The sequence below is a fragment of the Dipodomys merriami genome, unplaced genomic scaffold (assembly GCF_024711535.1).
Source record: "Dipodomys merriami isolate MVZ:Mamm:240054 unplaced genomic scaffold, mDipMer1.0.p SCAF_30, whole genome shotgun sequence".
Classification (NCBI taxonomy): Eukaryota; Metazoa; Chordata; class Mammalia; order Rodentia; family Heteromyidae; genus Dipodomys; species Dipodomys merriami.
In genome coordinates this window covers 4,328,212-4,348,005 of record NW_027204493.1, presented here as the reverse complement: position 1 = coordinate 4,348,005, position 19,794 = coordinate 4,328,212, and the positions used below count along the sequence as shown (strand labels likewise).

General features: G+C 36.9%; 1 protein-coding gene across 1 annotated transcript in view; it reads left to right on the top strand.

Annotated features, from left to right (window-relative positions):
- Positions 1 to 19,794, top strand: part of LOC138840687 (uncharacterized) — a 53,538-nt gene that overhangs the window by 1,447 nt on the left and 32,297 nt on the right. Inside the window, exon 3 of the mRNA XM_070040953.1 lies at positions 15,056 to 15,152. Within this exon, the coding sequence (XP_069897054.1) occupies positions 15,056 to 15,152 (97 nt within the window). The remainder of the gene's footprint in view (positions 1 to 15,055; positions 15,153 to 19,794) is intronic.

The following is a 19,794-nucleotide window of genomic DNA, read 5'->3' as shown; positions in this document are numbered from 1 at the left end:
GTATGAGCATTGCCTCAAAAATCGAAACAGGATGCAAAGGCCTAACAGAGAAAGCGCTTGCTATCCCATTGCCCAGCAATTAATCACTGCTGAACTTTTGCCCGGTTTCCAGCCATCTAATATTACACAAATATTACACACCCATATAGTATTGTATAACTGTATAATTCTCTATGTATTCTATTTTGTACACTGCTTTTTAATCAAATAATGTCATCTGTCATTAAATATAGGTCAATATCTTTATATGACTATCAATCATTGTTAAAGGGTAATTGTTTCTAAACTTTTAAATGCATATCAGTAGTACCACAGAAAATATCCTTGTAATTCATCTTTGAGTTACTTTTACTTTAAGATTTCTTGAAGTGGAATTGCTGGATCAAAAACAGTTATCTGTTTAAAAATTGGGTACATATTGTCAAACTGCCTTTCCAGAAACATGTTATCAATTTACAATCCCACAGAGTACAATAGAATATCCATCTGTAATGCACATTACTATAGTGAAACTTACCATATATTCCGTTTCTTTGGATTCACTCATTTATCTTTTAAAATCTAAATAAATTCTTTTTCTCTCCTTTCCTGCCTCCCTCCCTCCTTCTTATGCTCTCTTCCTCTATCTCATTCTCTCTTGCTCTCTATCTCTCTGTGTCTCTCTGTCCCCACTCACTCTCTCTCCCTCCCTCCTTCCCTCCCCCCTACCCCTTTTCCTTCCCCTCCTCACCTGCCAGGTGCTGGTGGTTTATGCCTGTAATCCTAGCTATTCAAGGAGGCTGAGAACTGAGAATCACAGTTCCAAGCCAGCCTGGGCAACAAGTCCAGAACATTCTTATATACAGTTAACCATCAAAAAGCTGGAAGAGGAGTTGTGGCTCAAGTAGTAGAGCACTAACCTTGAGCAATTAAGCTAAAAGACAGTGTTTGGGCCCTGAGTTCATAGCTAAGTATTGGTATATTCCCTCCTCCCAAAAATCTTACACTTATTGTCCATTTTCATTTCATCTTGTGCCATTGTATAAACAATATCATATCACTTATATATTTTATTTTTATTTGTAGGAACATTTTGTATATTATAAACACCAAACCTTTGTTAATATTCATACATGTGATTCCTATGATTCATTTTTACCAATTTCCCATGATTCCATTTTTCAAGTTAATAGAACCTTCCCACAGAGCTTAGACTGCCCAAGGAAGAATTTCCACCCTGAAACCTCCAGTCCTAAAAATACATATTAGGCTTTAAGATCTCTCACACAAACATTTTATTCTAATAATAACTATGACCACGCTTGCGACTCACTGACTTGGGATCTAAATGATCACTATTAACTGACACTGTTTTAAATAAAACCTTGTTAAACACTGTTTTATGAAAAGCTTTTCCCTTTTTGTTTAAGTTAATTTTGAAAAGTTTTACAAAGTTATAAACACTTATGTAACTATTATTTAGAACTGTAGTGTTGTCCAAATGCACAACATCCATTTCAACTTCATCAGTTTAGAGTGTGATTAATACGTTACTTTGTTACTTTGGTGAACACTAATAGGAAATTTACTGTGGTTTTAATATTTTTCTTTGAGTTCTTTGTGTATTTAAAATTAATTTTTATCCAATGAATATGTAGAATTAACACATGTTAATAAAAATGTCAACATAGAAATCATTTGGAGAACAAAATATAAACACATGCCTGGGATCACTCCAAGGAACCTCATGCAAATGAGCAGTTGAGACTTAATTTTCACAATAAATTCATAAATTTGGGTGTAATTGTACCTGCCTTACCTATACTCTTTCTTTAGGTACTGTTATCTTTTTTATATTATCCACTAAGTAGGTTACAGAAATACATACTTCTTGAATTAATTTTCTGTAAGGTTAGTTATCGTATTTAAAAATACAAGTTTGAACAAGTCATACAGCATTCTCTGATAGAAGTAGTTAAATGACTGAGAAGAAGGGACAGTAAGCCTAGATTTCTGGGGTCACTGATAGACATCAATTATTGTTAGATATTCAGTACAACATGTATTTCTGAAAAGACATTCAACTAATCAGTAATTAAAAAAAACAGGCAGGATTAAGTTCATGGAGAAGAGATGAAAGAAGGATGAAGACAAACTTTATCTGCTCTGTGGTTTTTCTAGACTAGCATAAGACCAAAGGTCATAAGATGAGCATCATTTTTCTGTACCATTATGAAACATTTAGATTTTTTAAATTTTTTCATGTGTTTGAATTGTATGCAAATGGAATCTTTTTAAACTATTTATAAATCAAGATAAAATAAATGAGTATATTTATGACAAATAGATATTGCACCCATATCTACAAAAATTTGAAAGTATTTCTCATAGTTGTTTATTAGTTAACTGATATTTATTGGAGAATTAACAAATACTAAGGAACCATTTTAAATGAAAAGTGTGCTATTGTTTTTTAAGTCAATCAATAAACTAAATGAATATTGGTATATAAAGTGATCAGTACTATAAAAAAAATAAAAGGCATGGAGAAAGATGGAGACAGTCAGGGCAAGGCTTGTCTGGGACACAAACATTTGAAGAGAACTATGAAAAGAAGTGAGGGGTGAACTCTGTCAATGTCTGGGGATCGGTTTTCTAGCAGAGGGAAACCAAGGGTGAAGGCCAAGGTGAAGGAAAAAATTGCAGGCAGTAGAACATCAAGAAGGCTGTATTGTTTCTGGAAGAGTGAAGCAAATGATAGATCCCTATTTTCCTGACATTTACATCAATTACACTAAATAAGCCATCACAAATACATATATGGTGTTGGAAGTGCTAGGAAAACAGCAGACCAGGAGTAGAAGAGAGGAAGGATAGTGAGAAAACTCTCCATTGAGCAGAATAATTTGAACAAATTTTCAGTAAGTGAGTATAATCAACAAAACAGGGAGTGCAAAGGCCCTGAGGTACTTGCAGAAAAACAAGGATTCTGGAAGAGAGTTTACAAGAAGGAAAATGGCTGCAGATTCAAGGCCAAGGTCAGAATTGTTTGAGATAGCTGGGCACCAGTGGCTCATGCCTGCAGTCCTTGCTACTCAGGAGGCTGGGATCTGAAGATCAGGGTTTGAAGCCAGCCTGGGCAGAAAAGTCCCCAGGAGACTCTTATCTCCAATTGACCACTCAAAAACCAGAAGAGGTACTGTGGGTCAAGTGGTAAAGCACTAGCCTTGAGCACAAAGAAACTTGGACAGTGCCCAGACTCTGAGTTCAAGCCCCACACTGACACACCAATAAAAAAAAAAAAAAAAAGAAAGAAAGAAAGAAAAGAAAAAGAAAAAAGAATTGCTTGAGATAAGCATGTCTTTAGACTTCCGTTCAGTAAGAAGGGGTGCTAGTGAATAGTTTTGAGTAGAGGAGTAATTGACAGAATTAAAGAAAGGATTAACTGGGAAGGGGGTTATAAAAACAATGAGTACCATTTAGGAAACATTTCTAAAAATCCAGATGGAATTATGTACTTATGTTACTTGAAATACTTGAATTTTTATTACCCAAAAGTACTAAGAAATAAATATCTATAGATACAGATTTAACGAAGTTCCAATAAGTGTGAAGGCTTGATTGAAAGGAAAATGTGAAAAATAGCTCCCTGTTTTGGCATTTATTCAGCATCTGGCTGAATAACTTCATTAAACTGCAACTAATTCACTAAATGAGATTAATACTGTGATAAAGCATACTGTAAGATCATAGTATATTTACAAATGCTTCCTGTTACAATGTTGGGGTTATAGGGGTTCTTTGTAGGATGATTTATTTGCTCCAACTTTATTGAATGTTTATAAAATATCCTAATTTTCATGTAATAGAGTCTGAGCACAAGAATTTCTATTAAAATCCTTGTAAAATGCCAATGGGCCACATGACTATTAGGTCCATGGGAGAAATGGCCCCTTTCCTTGGTTCTCTCCCCTGCAACCTAGAAGTCCCAGAAGGAGTACTAAGGGACCTGTAGCCTTCCACCAGCTTGAGATCCCAAGGTTCCATTCACCAAGATTTGTATTGGTCTTGTACAGGGAAGCAGAAAGTAAGGTACAAACTTCCATGCAGGACATTATTTTGTATACAAGTGGTAGATGACCTCCTTATTCTGGGAAGGAGAGCTAAACAGTAAACAGCTTGCAATTGCATAAACCTAAGTCTACCCTCAGGCTCCAACACAGCTTAGGAAGGAGTTAACCAACATCCAGGATAGAAATCTGAATTCCCATTGAGCCAGGACTGATTGAACTTGGAAACTCTGTGTTCTGAGAGTAGTTCGGAGAAGGCATTCCAAACTTCCAATCCTTTGGGGGATTTTAGTAACCATAATCAGGCATGTGTATTACCATAGTTCTCTATTTCTCTAATGTTCTTCTCTAAGTGTGAAACCTAAAACTACCCTAATTCCCACACACCTTCTCTTTCTCCCTCACTTAATCAGGGAGTACATACCTTGCCATCTATGTCTCTGGAGGTCCTGGTGTTCCTCTTGCCTTAGTGCTGTGTGTTCTAGACCAAGGGATATACAGTATATGATACATTCACTATTTTGTTTATTTGTGTTCATACTGAGCCTTGAATTAAGACCTCTTACTCAGTGTTTTCTCTCACTGCTGCCACTCTGCTTGAGCAATACCTCCATTTCTAGATTTTATGTGGTTAATTCCCAATAACAGCCTGGGCTGTTAATTGTTGATAACAGCCTGGGTTGTCTTCAAACGCTGATGTTCAGATCTCAGCCTCCTGAGTAGCTAGGATTATAGGTATGAGCATCTATTATTTTAGACATCTTAGTAGCTATATGAAAAAGAAAAAGGGGAAAAGTGCAATTAATTTTAATGATACATATTTTATATTACCCCATATGTCTAAAAGACTATCATTCTTTAAAAATTGAGAAGATCTTAAATTCTTTTAGGATATATTATAAATCCACTGTCTTTTATACTTCTAGCACATCTCAGTTTAGGTGTATTTATTCCCAGTGGTCACAAGCCCCAGCTGACTAGAGAGAACTATAATGGACAAGGCCGTTCTAGTTCTTATCTCCATTGACTTTTTTTTTTTTTTTTTTTTGTCGGTCGTGGGGCTTGAACTCTGGGCCTGGGTGTTGTCCCTTAGCTCTTCAGCTCAAGGCGAGTGCTCTACCACTTGAGCTACAGCGCCACTTCCGGTTTTCTGGTGGTTTTATTGGAGATAGGAGTCTCACGGTCTCTCCTGTCCGGGCTGGCTTTGAACCGCGATCCTCAGATCTCAGCCTCCTGAGTAGCTAGGATTACAGGCGTGAGCCACCAGCGCCCGGCTCTCCATTGACTTTTGAGACCCACAGATGCCCACTTGCCCTATTCTGTAGCTACTGTCCTTATCTAACTCTGATGTGACTTCCTGTTTCTAGGCCTCTTTGAACTTTAACTCCCAAGTCACTGGATGCTTTACCTGCTAGCCCTCTCCACATCCACTTCCTGTCTGATTACCTATGTTTTGCTGCTACATAGTTGGCATGATATCAAGTAATTTCTTATGCTTTTCTGCATTCGAAGAATGCATTTCTATTTTGTAGAAAAGATAGTACTGAATGGAAGAACACTGAATTCCCCATAGCTTCTTTAAAACTACCTGTGGGAAACAGCTGTTCAAGATTAAGACTTAACTATTCAAGCCTGACTCTATCCAGTCATGCCTACGAACTGCTTGCTGACATAGTCCACAAAAGGAAAGCACTTTTGAACATCAGAAGGTAAGTACAAGCTTGGTCGTTTCTCCCCAACTCCCTCCCCACCAGGCCAATGGTTGACTCAATGTTTTAGTAGATTGAGGACAATACTGCAAGGGGGTGAATACATTTCATAATTTTCTAAATTTATGTCCAACCTCACCCCTAGTTAATTTGGAATGGCAGTAGTTATTTAGGTTTTCTGTTTTACCTTCCAGGGCCAAACTCTGTGTTTGCAAGTATATGCTACGAGGCCAAATTCAACCTTGAAGATGGGTTCTATTGGCTTTACACAGTATTTAAAGTTCTCTTGAGACCACATTTAGAATTAGGAAGCTTTCATGTAAGCATACGGCTTTCAGGCTTCTTTTAAAAAAATAAGAGACTCATCTACACTGAACAATCCCCCTGTGTAGTGCCTTGTGGTTAAGCTGGGATTCAGAGAGAACATGAACTTTCTGTTTTGATATTGGTAATTATATCTGGCCCTTTTCTTTCACATAATGAACATGTTTTGATTGTGGGTTTTTGTTTTTTGTTTTTACAATATTGGGGTTTGAACTCAGGGCCTCATGCTTGCTATGCAGACTCAACACTGCATGTACTGATCCACTAGTCCTTTTGTGTTGGTTGTTTTCAAGAAAGAATCTCATTTTATGCCCAAGCTTACCTGGACTGTGGTCCTCCTATTTGTTCTTCCCTTTGTCTCTGGGATGACAGTTGTGAGTCACTGCTCCCAAGTATTGTGCTTCCTTATAGCTTGGGATAATGTGTACCATCACTCCCAGCTATTGGTTGAGAGAGAATCTCAATAACTTTTATGATTGTGCTGGCCTTTAGCAATGATCTTCATTCTCTGAAGTAGCTAGTGCCCTGAGCCACCGTGCCCAGCCTATGTTCTGTTCTTATCTAGGCATCTGAGTTTTGCAATTTCTATACTATATACTTTGTCTTCTGCCATTCTTATCTCCTTGACACCTTTTATTTTTTGCTGTAGTAGGGATTAAACTTTGCTCATGCCAGGTAAGCTACCACTTGAGCCATGCTCCCATGACATTCTTTCTTTCTTTTCTTTCCTTTCTCTTTCTTTCTTTCTTTCTTTCTTTCTTTCTTTCTTTCTTTCTTTCTTTCTTTCTTTCTTTCTCTCTTCCTTCCTTCCTTCCTTCCTTCCTTCCTTCCTTCCTTCCTTCCTTCCTTCCTTCCTTCCTCCCTCCCTCCCTTTGCTTTCTTCTTTTGACCATTCTAGGAGTTGAACTTGGTCTTGCTCTCTCCCTAGCTCAGCATTTTTCTGCTTATGGCTAGTGCTCTACCCAGTTAAGCAACACCTCTCATTCCAGTTTTTTTTGCTGTGACTAAAGAGAGATAAGAATCTCAAGAATTTGTCCGCAAGGTCTAGCTTCAAACAGCAACCCTCAGATCTGAGTATCTTGAATAGCTAGCATTTTAGAACAAAAATTTTAACAAGCCCTGTAGGTAACTGATGAAGGTGATCTGTGTACATACATTGGGGAGAAAAATCACTGCCTGAGGGCATTCTAGCATCTTGATTTAAAAATCACCCTGAGGCTATAACTTTCTAATATTCTTTCCTGAAAACACATTCTAATGTTGAGAATGGCGTTTAGGAGGAGATTATATGGGGTGTGGGTTCCAGTACCATTCCTTTTCCCTTTCAGCTTTGAGACTAACAAAACCCATGGATGGTCAAGTCCTGTCCAGAAAATAGCAGTGTTTGCACATAATCTATGCATATCCTCCCATATACTTTAAGCCATCTCTAGATTACTTATAACGCTAATGCTATATAAATGCTATGTGAACAGTTTCTGTACTGCATTTTTAGGGGAGAAGGACATGAAAAAGTCTGTACATATTAACTATAGATCATTGTTTTTCCAGATACTTTCTCTCCATAGCTGAGTGCTCACATCTAGAGCCCTTGATTGCAGGAACCGTAGATATGGACTTTTGATTGTGCTTTAAAAGTTGCACATTCATAAAGCCCAGGAAGGTCCATAAAATGGGGACTTTAAGAATACTTAATTCTTTATAAATTTCATTAAGTTTCCTTTATAGTAATAAAAGCTTATTAGAAATGAGATTAAGATTGTGGCAAAAGACAGCCTCAAAAACTACTTCTCTTCAAAAGAGGCACTATTAAAAAGCATTAGACAGTACTTGAAGTTGAGTTAAACAAGTTAGGGCATTGTCTTTTAATTTTCAGAAAATCAGTTAAGAAGCCAAACTCTGGTGGCTCATACGTATAATCCTGGTTACTAAAGAGTTGAGTTCCAAAAGAACACAGTTTGAAGCCAGCTCAACACAGAAAAGTCCAAGAGATTCCATCTCCAAAGAAATCAACAAAAGCCAAGCCGGAAGCATGGATGAAGTGGTAAAATGCAAGCCTTGAGTTCAAATCCTAGTACAAGCAAAGGAAAAAAAAAAAACAGATTTTCTGTTGAAAGTTAAAAGATCATCCATTGATTGGTTATATAATTCAGAAAACAATCATCTATCTATTAGTTATCTATCTATCTATCTATCTATCTATCTATCTATCTATCTATCTATCTATCTATCACAAAACAAAATGCAGGAGGACTCCATACAAAATGACCTCCTCTGGCATCTGTGTAATGCTAGCTAAGGTTCCTTTTTTTTTGGTGGTTGAACTGAGGGCTTGGATGCTGTCCCTGAGCTTCTTTTGCTCAAGGCTCTATCACTTGAGCCACTGTTCCACTTCTGATTTTTTGGTGCTTAATTAGAGATAAGATTCTCACAGGTTTCCTGCTCAGTCTGGCTTTGAACTGTGATCGCCAGATCTCAGCCTCCTGAGTAGCTAGTATTAAAAGCATGAGCTACTGGTGCCTGGCTAGGTAGGGTTCTCGACTCAATGGTTTATACTCATAATGCTGGTGCATCTTAGACTTCCTTTGATATATTTCTGATCAGGATTAGCTAGAACTCTCTTACACAAACCCTTAGTCTACAGTAATTATGGTTCATGCTCTGGTCAGCTAGGGGAAAAAAAATCAAGTTTCCTTCGATTGCCATATCAGTTATAAAAAGTGGGGGAAATAATGGTAGGCAACCAATCATATCAGCCTGTTTTGCAATTAGCTATTTCATTTTTATGGTTACAGAATAGTAGGACTGTAGTTAGAATAAAAATGGTAGAGTAAGAAGCAGAGGCTATGGTTTGAGTTGCCTCTAGGGATGTATGTGTGGTTGGTAGGGACTGTAGGGTGGGAGTGATATGAGAGATAACCTGTAGTGAGAGTTAGACTCTCTTAAAAATATTTTATTTATTTATTTATTTATTTTTTGTCGGTAGTGGGGCTTGAACTCTGGGCCTGGGCGCTGTCCCTCAGCTCTTCAGCTCAAGGCCAGCACTCTACCATTTGAGCTACAGTGCCACTTCTGGTTTTCTGGTGGTTTATTGGAGATAGGAGTCTCACAGTCTTTCCTGCCCGGGCTGGCTTTGAACCGAGATCCTCAGATCTCAGCCTCCTGAGTAGCTAGGATTACAGGCGTGAGCCACCAGCGCCCGGCTCTTAAAAATATTTTAATACTCTATGCCTCAACTAAGAATGCCTTGGCAAGAACTGAAAATATTTGTAAAGCTTGTATTACTACAAGAAATATAACAAAAACTACAGCAGGTAACATCTCCTATCAATGACCTTCCAGCATCTATTTGTAAGATTACTTACTATAATTTTGTATCATTATACTTTCTACTTAAATATTAACCCAAATCTAACCTTACCTTTTGTAACTCACTCACATGAAAGACCAAATAATGCCATATAATGTTTGATTTTATCTTCTATCCTAGAGTTTACACAAGATGTGCTGGAAAAAAAATGTCAAGCATAATCCTTTTGTTTATTTTTTTTGCTTTTCAAAATACTTGAAGTACTCTAGAAGAATGACCCCGATACAAGCAGGAAGTATCCACCTAACACCTGAGAAGGACAAAATCAAAGTTGAAAGAGGGGAAAAGCACCTCTCCTGCTCAAAAACAAAACAAAAAAACCCTTTACTTTCAGTGTCTATCCATTTTTCATTGCAGACTATAGAAAATTTCTTCATGCACTAGTTACTGGAAACTGATGATCTATCTACACTGACCCATTTATTCCCCCAACCCAAGCCCCCAAAGGGGTTAGAATCTTGTCACTCCCAGACCATCTTAGGAATTAGGGCAAAAGGTTTTTATTTGTCTTATTCAAGTCTGTATTCTTGAAAATGAACATTCTAGTCACCATAAGCATTAATACTATTGTACCTAAGAAACACATGGCTTAAGATGCATGTAAGCAGAAACCAGTCTGAAGATGTCACTCAACAAAAACATTTCTAGAAGCTTAACACTTAATTGGCCTTATTAGCACCATCTGCTCATCAGTCTTGCTTGTGGAAAAGTGTTTTCATCAGATATCAACAAGTTGAAAACAAGGCAGATCACCACACTTTCTTTTGAATTTGACACCACATTTTGCCTGCCTCTTATTACAGTTTTAAATCCTCACATTAAATAAGTGAGCTGAATTCCAGCACTTACATTACACATAAGACTCTATTTTCCTCACTGATCTTTGGGTATGTATGCACATTCACAAATTATTTTCTCCCCACACCTGCTTCCTTCAGATTGTTTAGCTCATATACATCTACTCATTTTCCCTCTTTCTCAACAAATCTGATTATGTTACAACATCAAACACAGAGTTATTCATAGTAACATACAGAAATTATAGTCATATGCTAGGAGTTAAACTAAAATTATTCCTACCATTGATAAGAAACTTCAAAGACTTACATATTGCTTTATATACTCCACTTTGTATTTTCCAGGAATCAATATTTAATAAGTTTAGCACCCTATGTGAAAATCCATCTTTTGCATTATCTCCATTGTAGTTTCATGGTTTTGTTTCTCAATATAAATAAATGGTATTCGATTTTTAGTTAATAATACTATTTTCACAAAAGATCCCACTTTCGTTGCTTATCGTTTCTTGAATCTATTTCTTTCTTTTGAACTGATTTTTTTCTTTCTCAATGTGTCTTTAATATTTTTTCATTGAAAAATCTGTATGTAATGATCCCATGGTGTTTGAATGTGTTTCAGTGGTCTAGTGTTGAATAACAAATCATCAAATACTTAGTGTCTTGACAGAGTAATATTTATTTTCCCCACAAATATGCAACTTTGGTGGGGTGTTTGTGTCAGCTCCATATGTTGTCAGCTGTAGTAACTCAACTGAGACACGAAGGAACTCTGTCCAATGTAGGGCATGTACATAGCTGGATAAACTGGGGGTTCAGATAGAGCTAAAGTCTGTAGGCTCGAGTTCTCTTCAAGGAGTCTTTCTATGATCAACTCACAAAGGATGTCTGTGTCTCTGTGCATTCATTTCAAGGGAGAATTGAATGGTAATTATTGTATTTTATGATTTGGCCTCAGAAGTTACATAGTGTAACTTTTGTGCTTTTTCAGTTAAAAGAATGTCACAGAGGCTCACACAGTCTGAAGATGAAGGAACCAGAGATGAAGGGAATGGCTCAGGTGGTAGATTGCCAGTCTAGCAAACCTGAGACCCTGAGTTCAAAACCCAGTATTGCCTAGAGAGAGAGAAAAGAGAAGGAGAGAGGAAAAAGAAGAGAGGAAAGAGAGAGGGAGAGAGAGGAGAGAGAGAATATACAAATTTGCGTTTTTAATTTCCACATTTATTTATATTCTGGAAATTTCCTGGTCACTTTCTCCAGTCTCTGTTTCTAGAACTCTTTTTAATCTATACAGGAAATTCTCAATCCTTCTATCATGTCTCCTAACAGCTCTTCTACTTCCCATCTCTTTGTTTTCTTATGTTGTGTTCTCAGTTACTCTTCAAGTTTTCTTTTTCATTTACAAGAAATTACTAGTCAGGCATTGGTAATCATACCTGAAATCTTACTCAGGAGGCTGAGATCTGAGAATAGTGGTTTGAAGTTAACCTGGGCTGGAAAGTTCATGAGCTTATCTCCAATAAGCTATCCAAAAGTCGGATGTAGAGCTGATGTTCAAGAGGTAGAGTGTACATACTCAGGGACAGCGCCCAGGCTCTGAGTTCAAGGCCTGGGCGCTGACCCTGAGCCCCTTTGTGCTCAAGGCTAGTGTTCTACCATTTGAGCCACAGAGCCACTTCCGGTTTTTGAGTGGTAAAATTAGAGATAAGAGTCTCATGGAGACTTTTCTGACTGGGCTTGCTTCGAACCATGATCCTCTGATCTCATCCTCCTGAGTAGCTAATATTACAGGCATGAACCACCAACACCCATCTCTTCCATTATCTCTGAAGATATAAAACATAATGATTATTTTAAACCATGTTTTGTTTATTACTATTATTTCAGTTTCTTTGAGAATGAATCTTCCATTTAGTTTTATGGCTGTTCTTTCACAGCAACAGTTTTCTTACTTGCTTTGATTTTACCCCTCAGTACAGGTTTATCTTTATTGGGAATCATATTTCTACTCCCTTCTTTTCTCAGTTAATCCTTTTCTATCAGTGAGTGCAGTTTTTTTTTTTTTTTATCACTTTGCCCCTACTTTAGGTTTTCCTATTTAGAATACAATTCTTAGAGTGGTAAATCATGATTCGTTTTTAGTAGGAATAACGAAAACTCAAATCCTGAGTTGGCAAGCTCTAGGCTTGGGCCCTAAATCTGAGGTTCTAGCTGCTATAAAATTCTGCTTGTAGTTCTAAAGTTCTCTGTTTCATAAAATGAACCTGGCTCCTGAGTTACTTACATTGCCATGACAAAAAAACAAAACAAAAACAAAACTGACATAAAGAACCTAAGGGAGGAGGGATTTATTTGACCTCATGTTTTTAGACTTTTCTATCTGCTAGAAAAATGGTGGAGCAGAATAGCTTACAAGCAGAGAGAGGAAGACACCTGGGACTAGGTAGAACATGCAAGGGCATTCCCCCCTCCCCGACTTCCCCCAACGAGGTCCTACTTTCAAAACTTTCTACCCTCCCCAAAATAGTTCCACTAGCTGGGGACCAAGTGATTAATGGGAGACTGTGGGAAAAGAAACCATAATAGATGCCATCCTCCACAATTATCAGGGAACTTTCAACTCTCAAAAAATTGTTTTTAATTATCATTAAGTAGTTGTACAAATGAGGTGCCATTTAACAAAGCATATTATGAATACAATGAATGTGGATCAATATCACCCCCTTTAACATTTTCATACCCCTCTATGACCCACCTCTTTCCTTACTTTTCTTAATTTTGTGGTATACACAGTGAATTTTTGACTACATTCTACCTCAGTTTTCCCCCTTCATTCATCTACAGTTCTATCCTTGACCCCACCTCCTTCTCTTGCAAGTACCCATTTCCTGTTGCTGTTTTGTTGAGCTTTGACCTAGTCTTTCTTAAAGATTATACTATTTGAGCTCCAAAGACTCCATAGTATGATAGACTCCACTCCATGTCTATCATACTTCAGTAACGGCTTGAATACTACTCAAACGTGTTTACTTATAGATTTATAGGCATAGTCTACCATAAATGAGGGAAACCACATAACCTTTGTTTCTCTGGGTCTGGCTTACTTCACTTAATATAATTTTTCCCAAGTATTTTTATTTCCTCTTACTTATTTGAATGAGACCATTTGTGTCATTTGAATCCTTGGTAATATGCACATTTCTGTGGTCATGAAGCTTTATTCGGATCTTAGTTCTTTCCATTGTTTTGTTCCATGGGGACAATGTTTTATTTCTTTAATCCTTGCTTAAAATTGGAGCTGGGTACTATAACTACTTAAAGATACCTCATCAGAACGGGGCTGGGAAGGTGGCTCAGTGGTAGAGTGCTTGCTTTGCATGCAGGAGGTCTTGGATTTGATTCTTCAGCCCCACATAAGCAGAAAAAGCCAGAAGTGGTGCTATGGCTCAAGTGACAGAGTGCTGTCCTTGAGCTGAAGAGCTGAGGGACAGCGCCCAGGCCCAAAGTTCAGGCCCCACGACCGACAAAAAAAAAAAAAAGATATCCTATGATGACATTGTTGTTCAATGAAATTGTTTGAAGGATTCTTCCATTTTGGGGGGATATATGACTCAATATTTTGGCATTACAATGTCTTTTATTACAAAGATAGTGGTTACGATATTTCTTTTTGTTGTTGTTGTTGGTTGAGAGGCTTGAACTCTGGGCCTGTGTGCTGTCCTTTTCAGCTTACGGCTAGCGCTCTACCACTTGAGCCACAGTGCCACATCTGTTTTCTGGTGATTTATTGGAGATAAGAGTTTCATGGACTTTCCTGCCAGGGCTGGCTTTTGAACCATGATCCTCAGATCTCAGCCTCCTGAATAGCTAGGATTACAGGTATGAGTCACTGCCATATTTTTTAAACATCTTTTTCACCAGCTAATACGTTGACAAATCTTGTATTAGCATCAAAATATGTTCTGCAATTTTAGTCTGTGCTCTCCAAAATTTGGAAAGCACTGAATGAGAATTCTCAAGTATTTTTGAGCAAACATGTATTAGGTAACTATCAGTCATTTATCAAAGCAATGCAGCTGTATAGAAAATGTACATAATCTTGTTACAGATGCTGAATTTCAAATCTACTTGTATGCTACATACTCAGACTTTGGTATTCAACATTGAGGAAAGTATCTAATTCATGTTCTAAATATCTAGTCATACTGAATGCTGTACTATGGCTATATTTAATTTTTAATTTATTCTGCTTTTTATCCTTATCTTCATAATCCCTACAAAGTAACCTAAAGCAAAGTTATGAAGAAGACTAAAAATAGTTCTCTGCTCTCAAAGTAATCTAATTAGAATGACAAGATGCAAGGATAGGAAGATTAATAACATTGCAAACTATCACATGATTAACTTCCCACTTGTAGCATAGCAAGTGGCAAATCACTAAGGAAATAAGAAATTAGTTGTGTCTCAATCATTTGGACACTTCAGATAGCATAATAATATAGTGGCTCCCTAAACCCAAAGCATTGAAATGGTTAAGGGGGCAAGTTGAGAAAGATGCCTGCTGTGGTTATGTGAAACCTTTTTTCTTTTGTCTAGAACTCCATTTCAGCTCAAATTTGCATGCCCTGTTCAATAATGAAAAGCATAGTAATCATGTGGAACGCCTATCCTTTGGATTTCAACAATTTTATACTTTTATAGAAGCAAGATATGTTTTCAAACTGTTTATAAAGTATTTCTTCCAATCATAGTATTCAACCAAAGATATTTTAGTGTCTTAGTGATATTTTTTACTATATCTTCCAGATTGTTAGTACTAATCTGCTCTACTGGAAGGAACAGGATTTTAGCAAGTGGAGGAATAGTAGGAGCATTCCAAAAAGAAAGAATCATAAAAATAATGGTATGGATTTAAAAAATAATCTTTTTAAGTTATACTGGAATTTCTAATTATTAGTCTAATGTTTATGACAACTTTATAAATTATAATCATTTTGTAAACCAACATTGATAATTTTATACTAAGCAGTCTATAGGTAAATCTTAACAATACTAAGTTCAGGGGCTGAAATGTGGTTCAGTTGTAAAGTGCTAGTTTGGCAGGCATGAGGTACTGAGTTCAGTCCTCACTACTGCTGCTAAAATTAAAGAGAAAATAAAAACCTCTCTTAGCTCAGTTAAGAAGCTGAATTTAATATGGCTAAAATTTAATTTTATTTCAGAAATATGTATATATTAATATAATGTTTAAAGTAACATTTTAAGATCCTAGGCATTGTTATTCTGAACTTAACCAAACTTATATGTATTTTATATGTCAAATAATATAAATCTTTTGCTATGAAAAATAATTGTACTATGAAAAATTGCACCTGTTGGAATATTGACATGGTTAAGACAAATCTTCCTAGATTGTAGCTTAGTAGAGTGAGTATTGCTGACACCTTCATTGCTGAAAGTTAGTACATCAAAAAAATGAGTGAAGGGGGAAAATTCTAGGAAAAATTATATTTTTATTTTATTATTAAGTAGTTGTCACTCTGGAAAGCAGTGTGGAGATTCCTCAAAAGACTAAACGTATTGTTCCCCCATGACCCAGCAATCCCACTTCTGGGCATTTACCCAAATGATCACAAGCAAGGCCATGCTAAAGCTACCCACACAACCATGTTTACTATAACATTATTTACCAACCCAGTATGAAACCAACTCAGATGCCCCTCAGTAGATGAATGGATCAAGAATATGTGGTATATATACACAATGGAATTCTCTGCTTCCATCAGAAAGCATGACATTGCTCCATTCATAAGGAAATGGAAAGACTTGGAAAAAATCATATTAAGTGAAGTGAGCCAGATCCAAAGAAACATAGATCCTATGGCTTCCCTCATTTGTAATAATTAGTACGTGTCTAGCATAGTTCTAGCAGATGAGCAGAAAAGCTCAATAGCTATGTACATATGACCATATAAGACAATTGATGCTAAGTGAAATGAACTCCAAGATATGGAAACGAGAGGTTTTTCTTTGTTGTTGCTTTTAATATACTATGTGATTTCTTTTTTCTTTCGAGTTTTCCCTCCTATGGCTTATCCCCTGTTGTCATGGTATTTGATTTTGGTGCCCTGCGAATTATATAGCTGATTAGGGAAAGGAAGGGGAACAACAAAATGCTGAGACAAAGGACAAAGGGTGAACAAATGCAACAGTGATACTTACAAGACAATATTTTGGAAATAAACTGTACAACTTGATGGGAGCTTAGGGGAGAGAAGGCTAGAGAAAACGAGGAAGGGGGTATATACCAAGTTTGACAAGAAACGTACTCACTATGTATGTGACTGCAACCCCTTTGACAATAAAATTAAAATTTAAAAAAGTAGTTGTACGAAGAGTTACAATCCCCTAAATCAGGTTATGAGTACAATTCTTTTTGATCAAAGACACCTCATCCATCTTTCTCATCCATTTTCTCCCTCTCAACTCTACCCTCCAGTTACATAGTCTAAATTTTATGTATATTGAATGTTATAACTACATTTGTTTACCCTTCTTCCTTCCATTCCTGTGCCCCATATTTTAAGCATATTTTATGCATTCCATTCTCTAAGTGCACAGTGGGACCAAGTTTATTCCTTTTTGTGTGTATGTGCTGGTCCTGGGGCTGAACTCAAGGCTTGAGTGCTGTCCCTGAGCTTTATTGTTTAATGCTAATACTCTACTACTTGAGTCACACCTTTACTTCTGGCTTTTTGGTGATTAATTGGAGAAAAGAATCTCTTGAATATGTCTGCCTCTGGGCTGGCTTTGGACCATGATCCTCAGGTCTCAGTCTCTTGGGTAGCAAGGATTACAAGTATGAGTATGGGTGCCTGCCCCAAGTTTGTGTTTTGACTCCTCAATGCAATTTTTTTAAACTTTTTCTCCACATGGATTATGGTTTTATCTATATTATGGTTTCTATTTCATTAGTATGGAGATAGCATGGAAGATATTGTATAGTTTTCTGAGTGCAGAATCTTCTTGGATTTGAAAACAGGAGAGGCTAATGGGGAACGCTAATGAGAAGGCAGGTTGAATAGGATCAAAGTACATGATATACATGTATGAAAATGTCATAATGAAGCTACATGAAAATTTCACAATGAAGCTACATAATGCCACTACTTCATACAATTAATATACACTAATAGATTTTTTTAATGCAAAAAGAATGTTAGTGGCTCATCCCTGTAATCCTAGCTACAGAGGAAGCTGAGATCTAAGGAATGAAGTTCAAAGCCGGCCCCGGCAGGAAAATCTCTGAGACTCTTATCTCCAATTAACCATCTAAAAACTGGAAATGGTCCTGTGGCTCAAAGTGGTAGAGTTCTAGCCTTGGACAAAAAAGCTCAAGAACAGTGCCCAGGCTCTGAGTTCAAACCCCATGACCAATAATAGGCTGTATAGATTTGAATCCAAGCTCTTCCACTTACTATGTAACACGGACAAATTACTTAGTATCTCTCTACCTCAGTTTTCTCATTTCTAAAACAAAAAAGTCATGTAATTATAATTGCTTGTAATTTTATTGTGAGGATGAAATGAGTTAATGTATCTACATAAAGTACTAGTTATAAATGTGAGAACTTTATATACTTTTCTGCATCTTGCGTTGTATTATTTCAGAAATCTTTCATGTATACAGATCTGTCGCATTCCTTTTCTCATATTATTGAAATAAATGTCACATTTAAATGGATGTTATTCAATAAACAATGCCATGTGAGTTATAAACACAATCATTTTCCCTCCCTCCCTCCCTCCCTCCCTTCCTTCCTTCCTTTCTTCCTTCCTTCCTTCCTTCCTTCCTCCCCCCTCTCTCCCTTCCTTCCTTCTTTTTTCCTGCCTTCCTTCCTTTTTCTTCCCATTGTCCCTCCCTCCTTTGCTCTTTCCTCCCTTCCCTTCCTCCCTCACTTTCTCTATCTTTCTCTTTTTTTCTTTTGAACCCTAGCCCATTTTGCTCTGGTACTTTTGAGATAGGATCTTAATTTTTGCTAGGATTGCCCTGGGCTGAATATTTTCATTTACACTTCCCTTGTACCTGGGATGACAAGAGTATACTACCATGCCCACCTTTTTATTGGTTGAGTTGGGGTTTCATGGAGATTTGCCTTGATTACCAGTGTGGGCCACTGTACCTAGCCGAAAGAAGGAAGTTACTTTTTTTTTCTTTGTTAGTATTGAAGTTTTGAACTCACAACTTCACATGTGTTAAGCAAGCACTTTACCATATGAGCTTGCCCCCCAATCCTTTGCTGTATTTTTTGGGGGGGTCTGGTCGTGGGGTCTGAACTCTGGGCCTGGGCACTGTCCCTCAGCAATTCAGCTCAAGGCTAGTGCTCTACCACTTGAGCCATAGCGCCACTTCCGGCTTTTTTCTTTTTGCTTATGTGGTGCTGGGGAATCAAACCCAGGGCCTCAGGCATGCAAGGCAAGCGCTCTACCACTGAGCCACCTTCCCAGCCCCCTTTGTTGTATTTTTTTTGAGATAAGGTCTTACTGAATTTTGCCCAGGCTGGCCTCAAACTGTGATTTTCCTATCTCTGTCTCCCAAATAACTGGGTTTACAGGTGTGTACTACCACGTCCCATCTAATATATTTTACTTGTAAACTATTAAGAATTCATCTGAAATATTTTATGTAGAAAAGTAAACTCAAAAGAAAACGTAGTAGTGTAACAACAGAAAAACACAGAGACTGGCAGTAATTTTTACTTTTGCTCAGAATGAGAAGACAAAGAAGCGTGCTAAAAGGAATGATTTGTTTGAATATTAATTGAGTAGGAAATAAGTATTACTTTAGTGAAATATTAACTGCTTCAGTATATTTAAATGGCTCATGTGAACCCAGGGGAAATAATAATCAATAATGCAGATCTTATAGCTCTAACCTAATACAGAAACAATAACTTCCATGTGCTGCAGACGCAATGAGTATGCCACTGTGAATATTTCAGTTAAGTAATAAAACAAAGACATATTTTTATATTGCTTACTAGGTCTCCCAGTTTCGTGTAGTTATAGATCTTTTTCACCAATTTATGAGTGCATTGTGTATTTTTCACAGTACAGATCACATTGCAGTTTTATCTTTGAAATTTCTTTTGGAATTGTAAGCAAAAGAGCAGATCTTGCCATAATAGCTGACATCATTTTTGTCAATGTCTGAGGGGATTTCCAGGAAATACACATTTAGTTAAACTTAAAACTCATTATATTGCCTATGACTACAGAAGAAAATTCACTACATGGAAATTTTTGGTAGAGTTTCTACCTCCTCAGAGGTAGAAAGCTGATAAGATATATATTTATCTGGCACATGTAATTTCCATAGCTGGATTAATAAATATTAATATCTACACTGACTCTGAATTATATTGCTATCATCATTTACTTTAATTTTGCATTGTTTATTCTAATAGTATAGAGTGTGTTCTTATAAAGAGATTAAAAAAGTATTTTTTAACCCATATCTAACAAATGTTTTAGATAATAAAGCC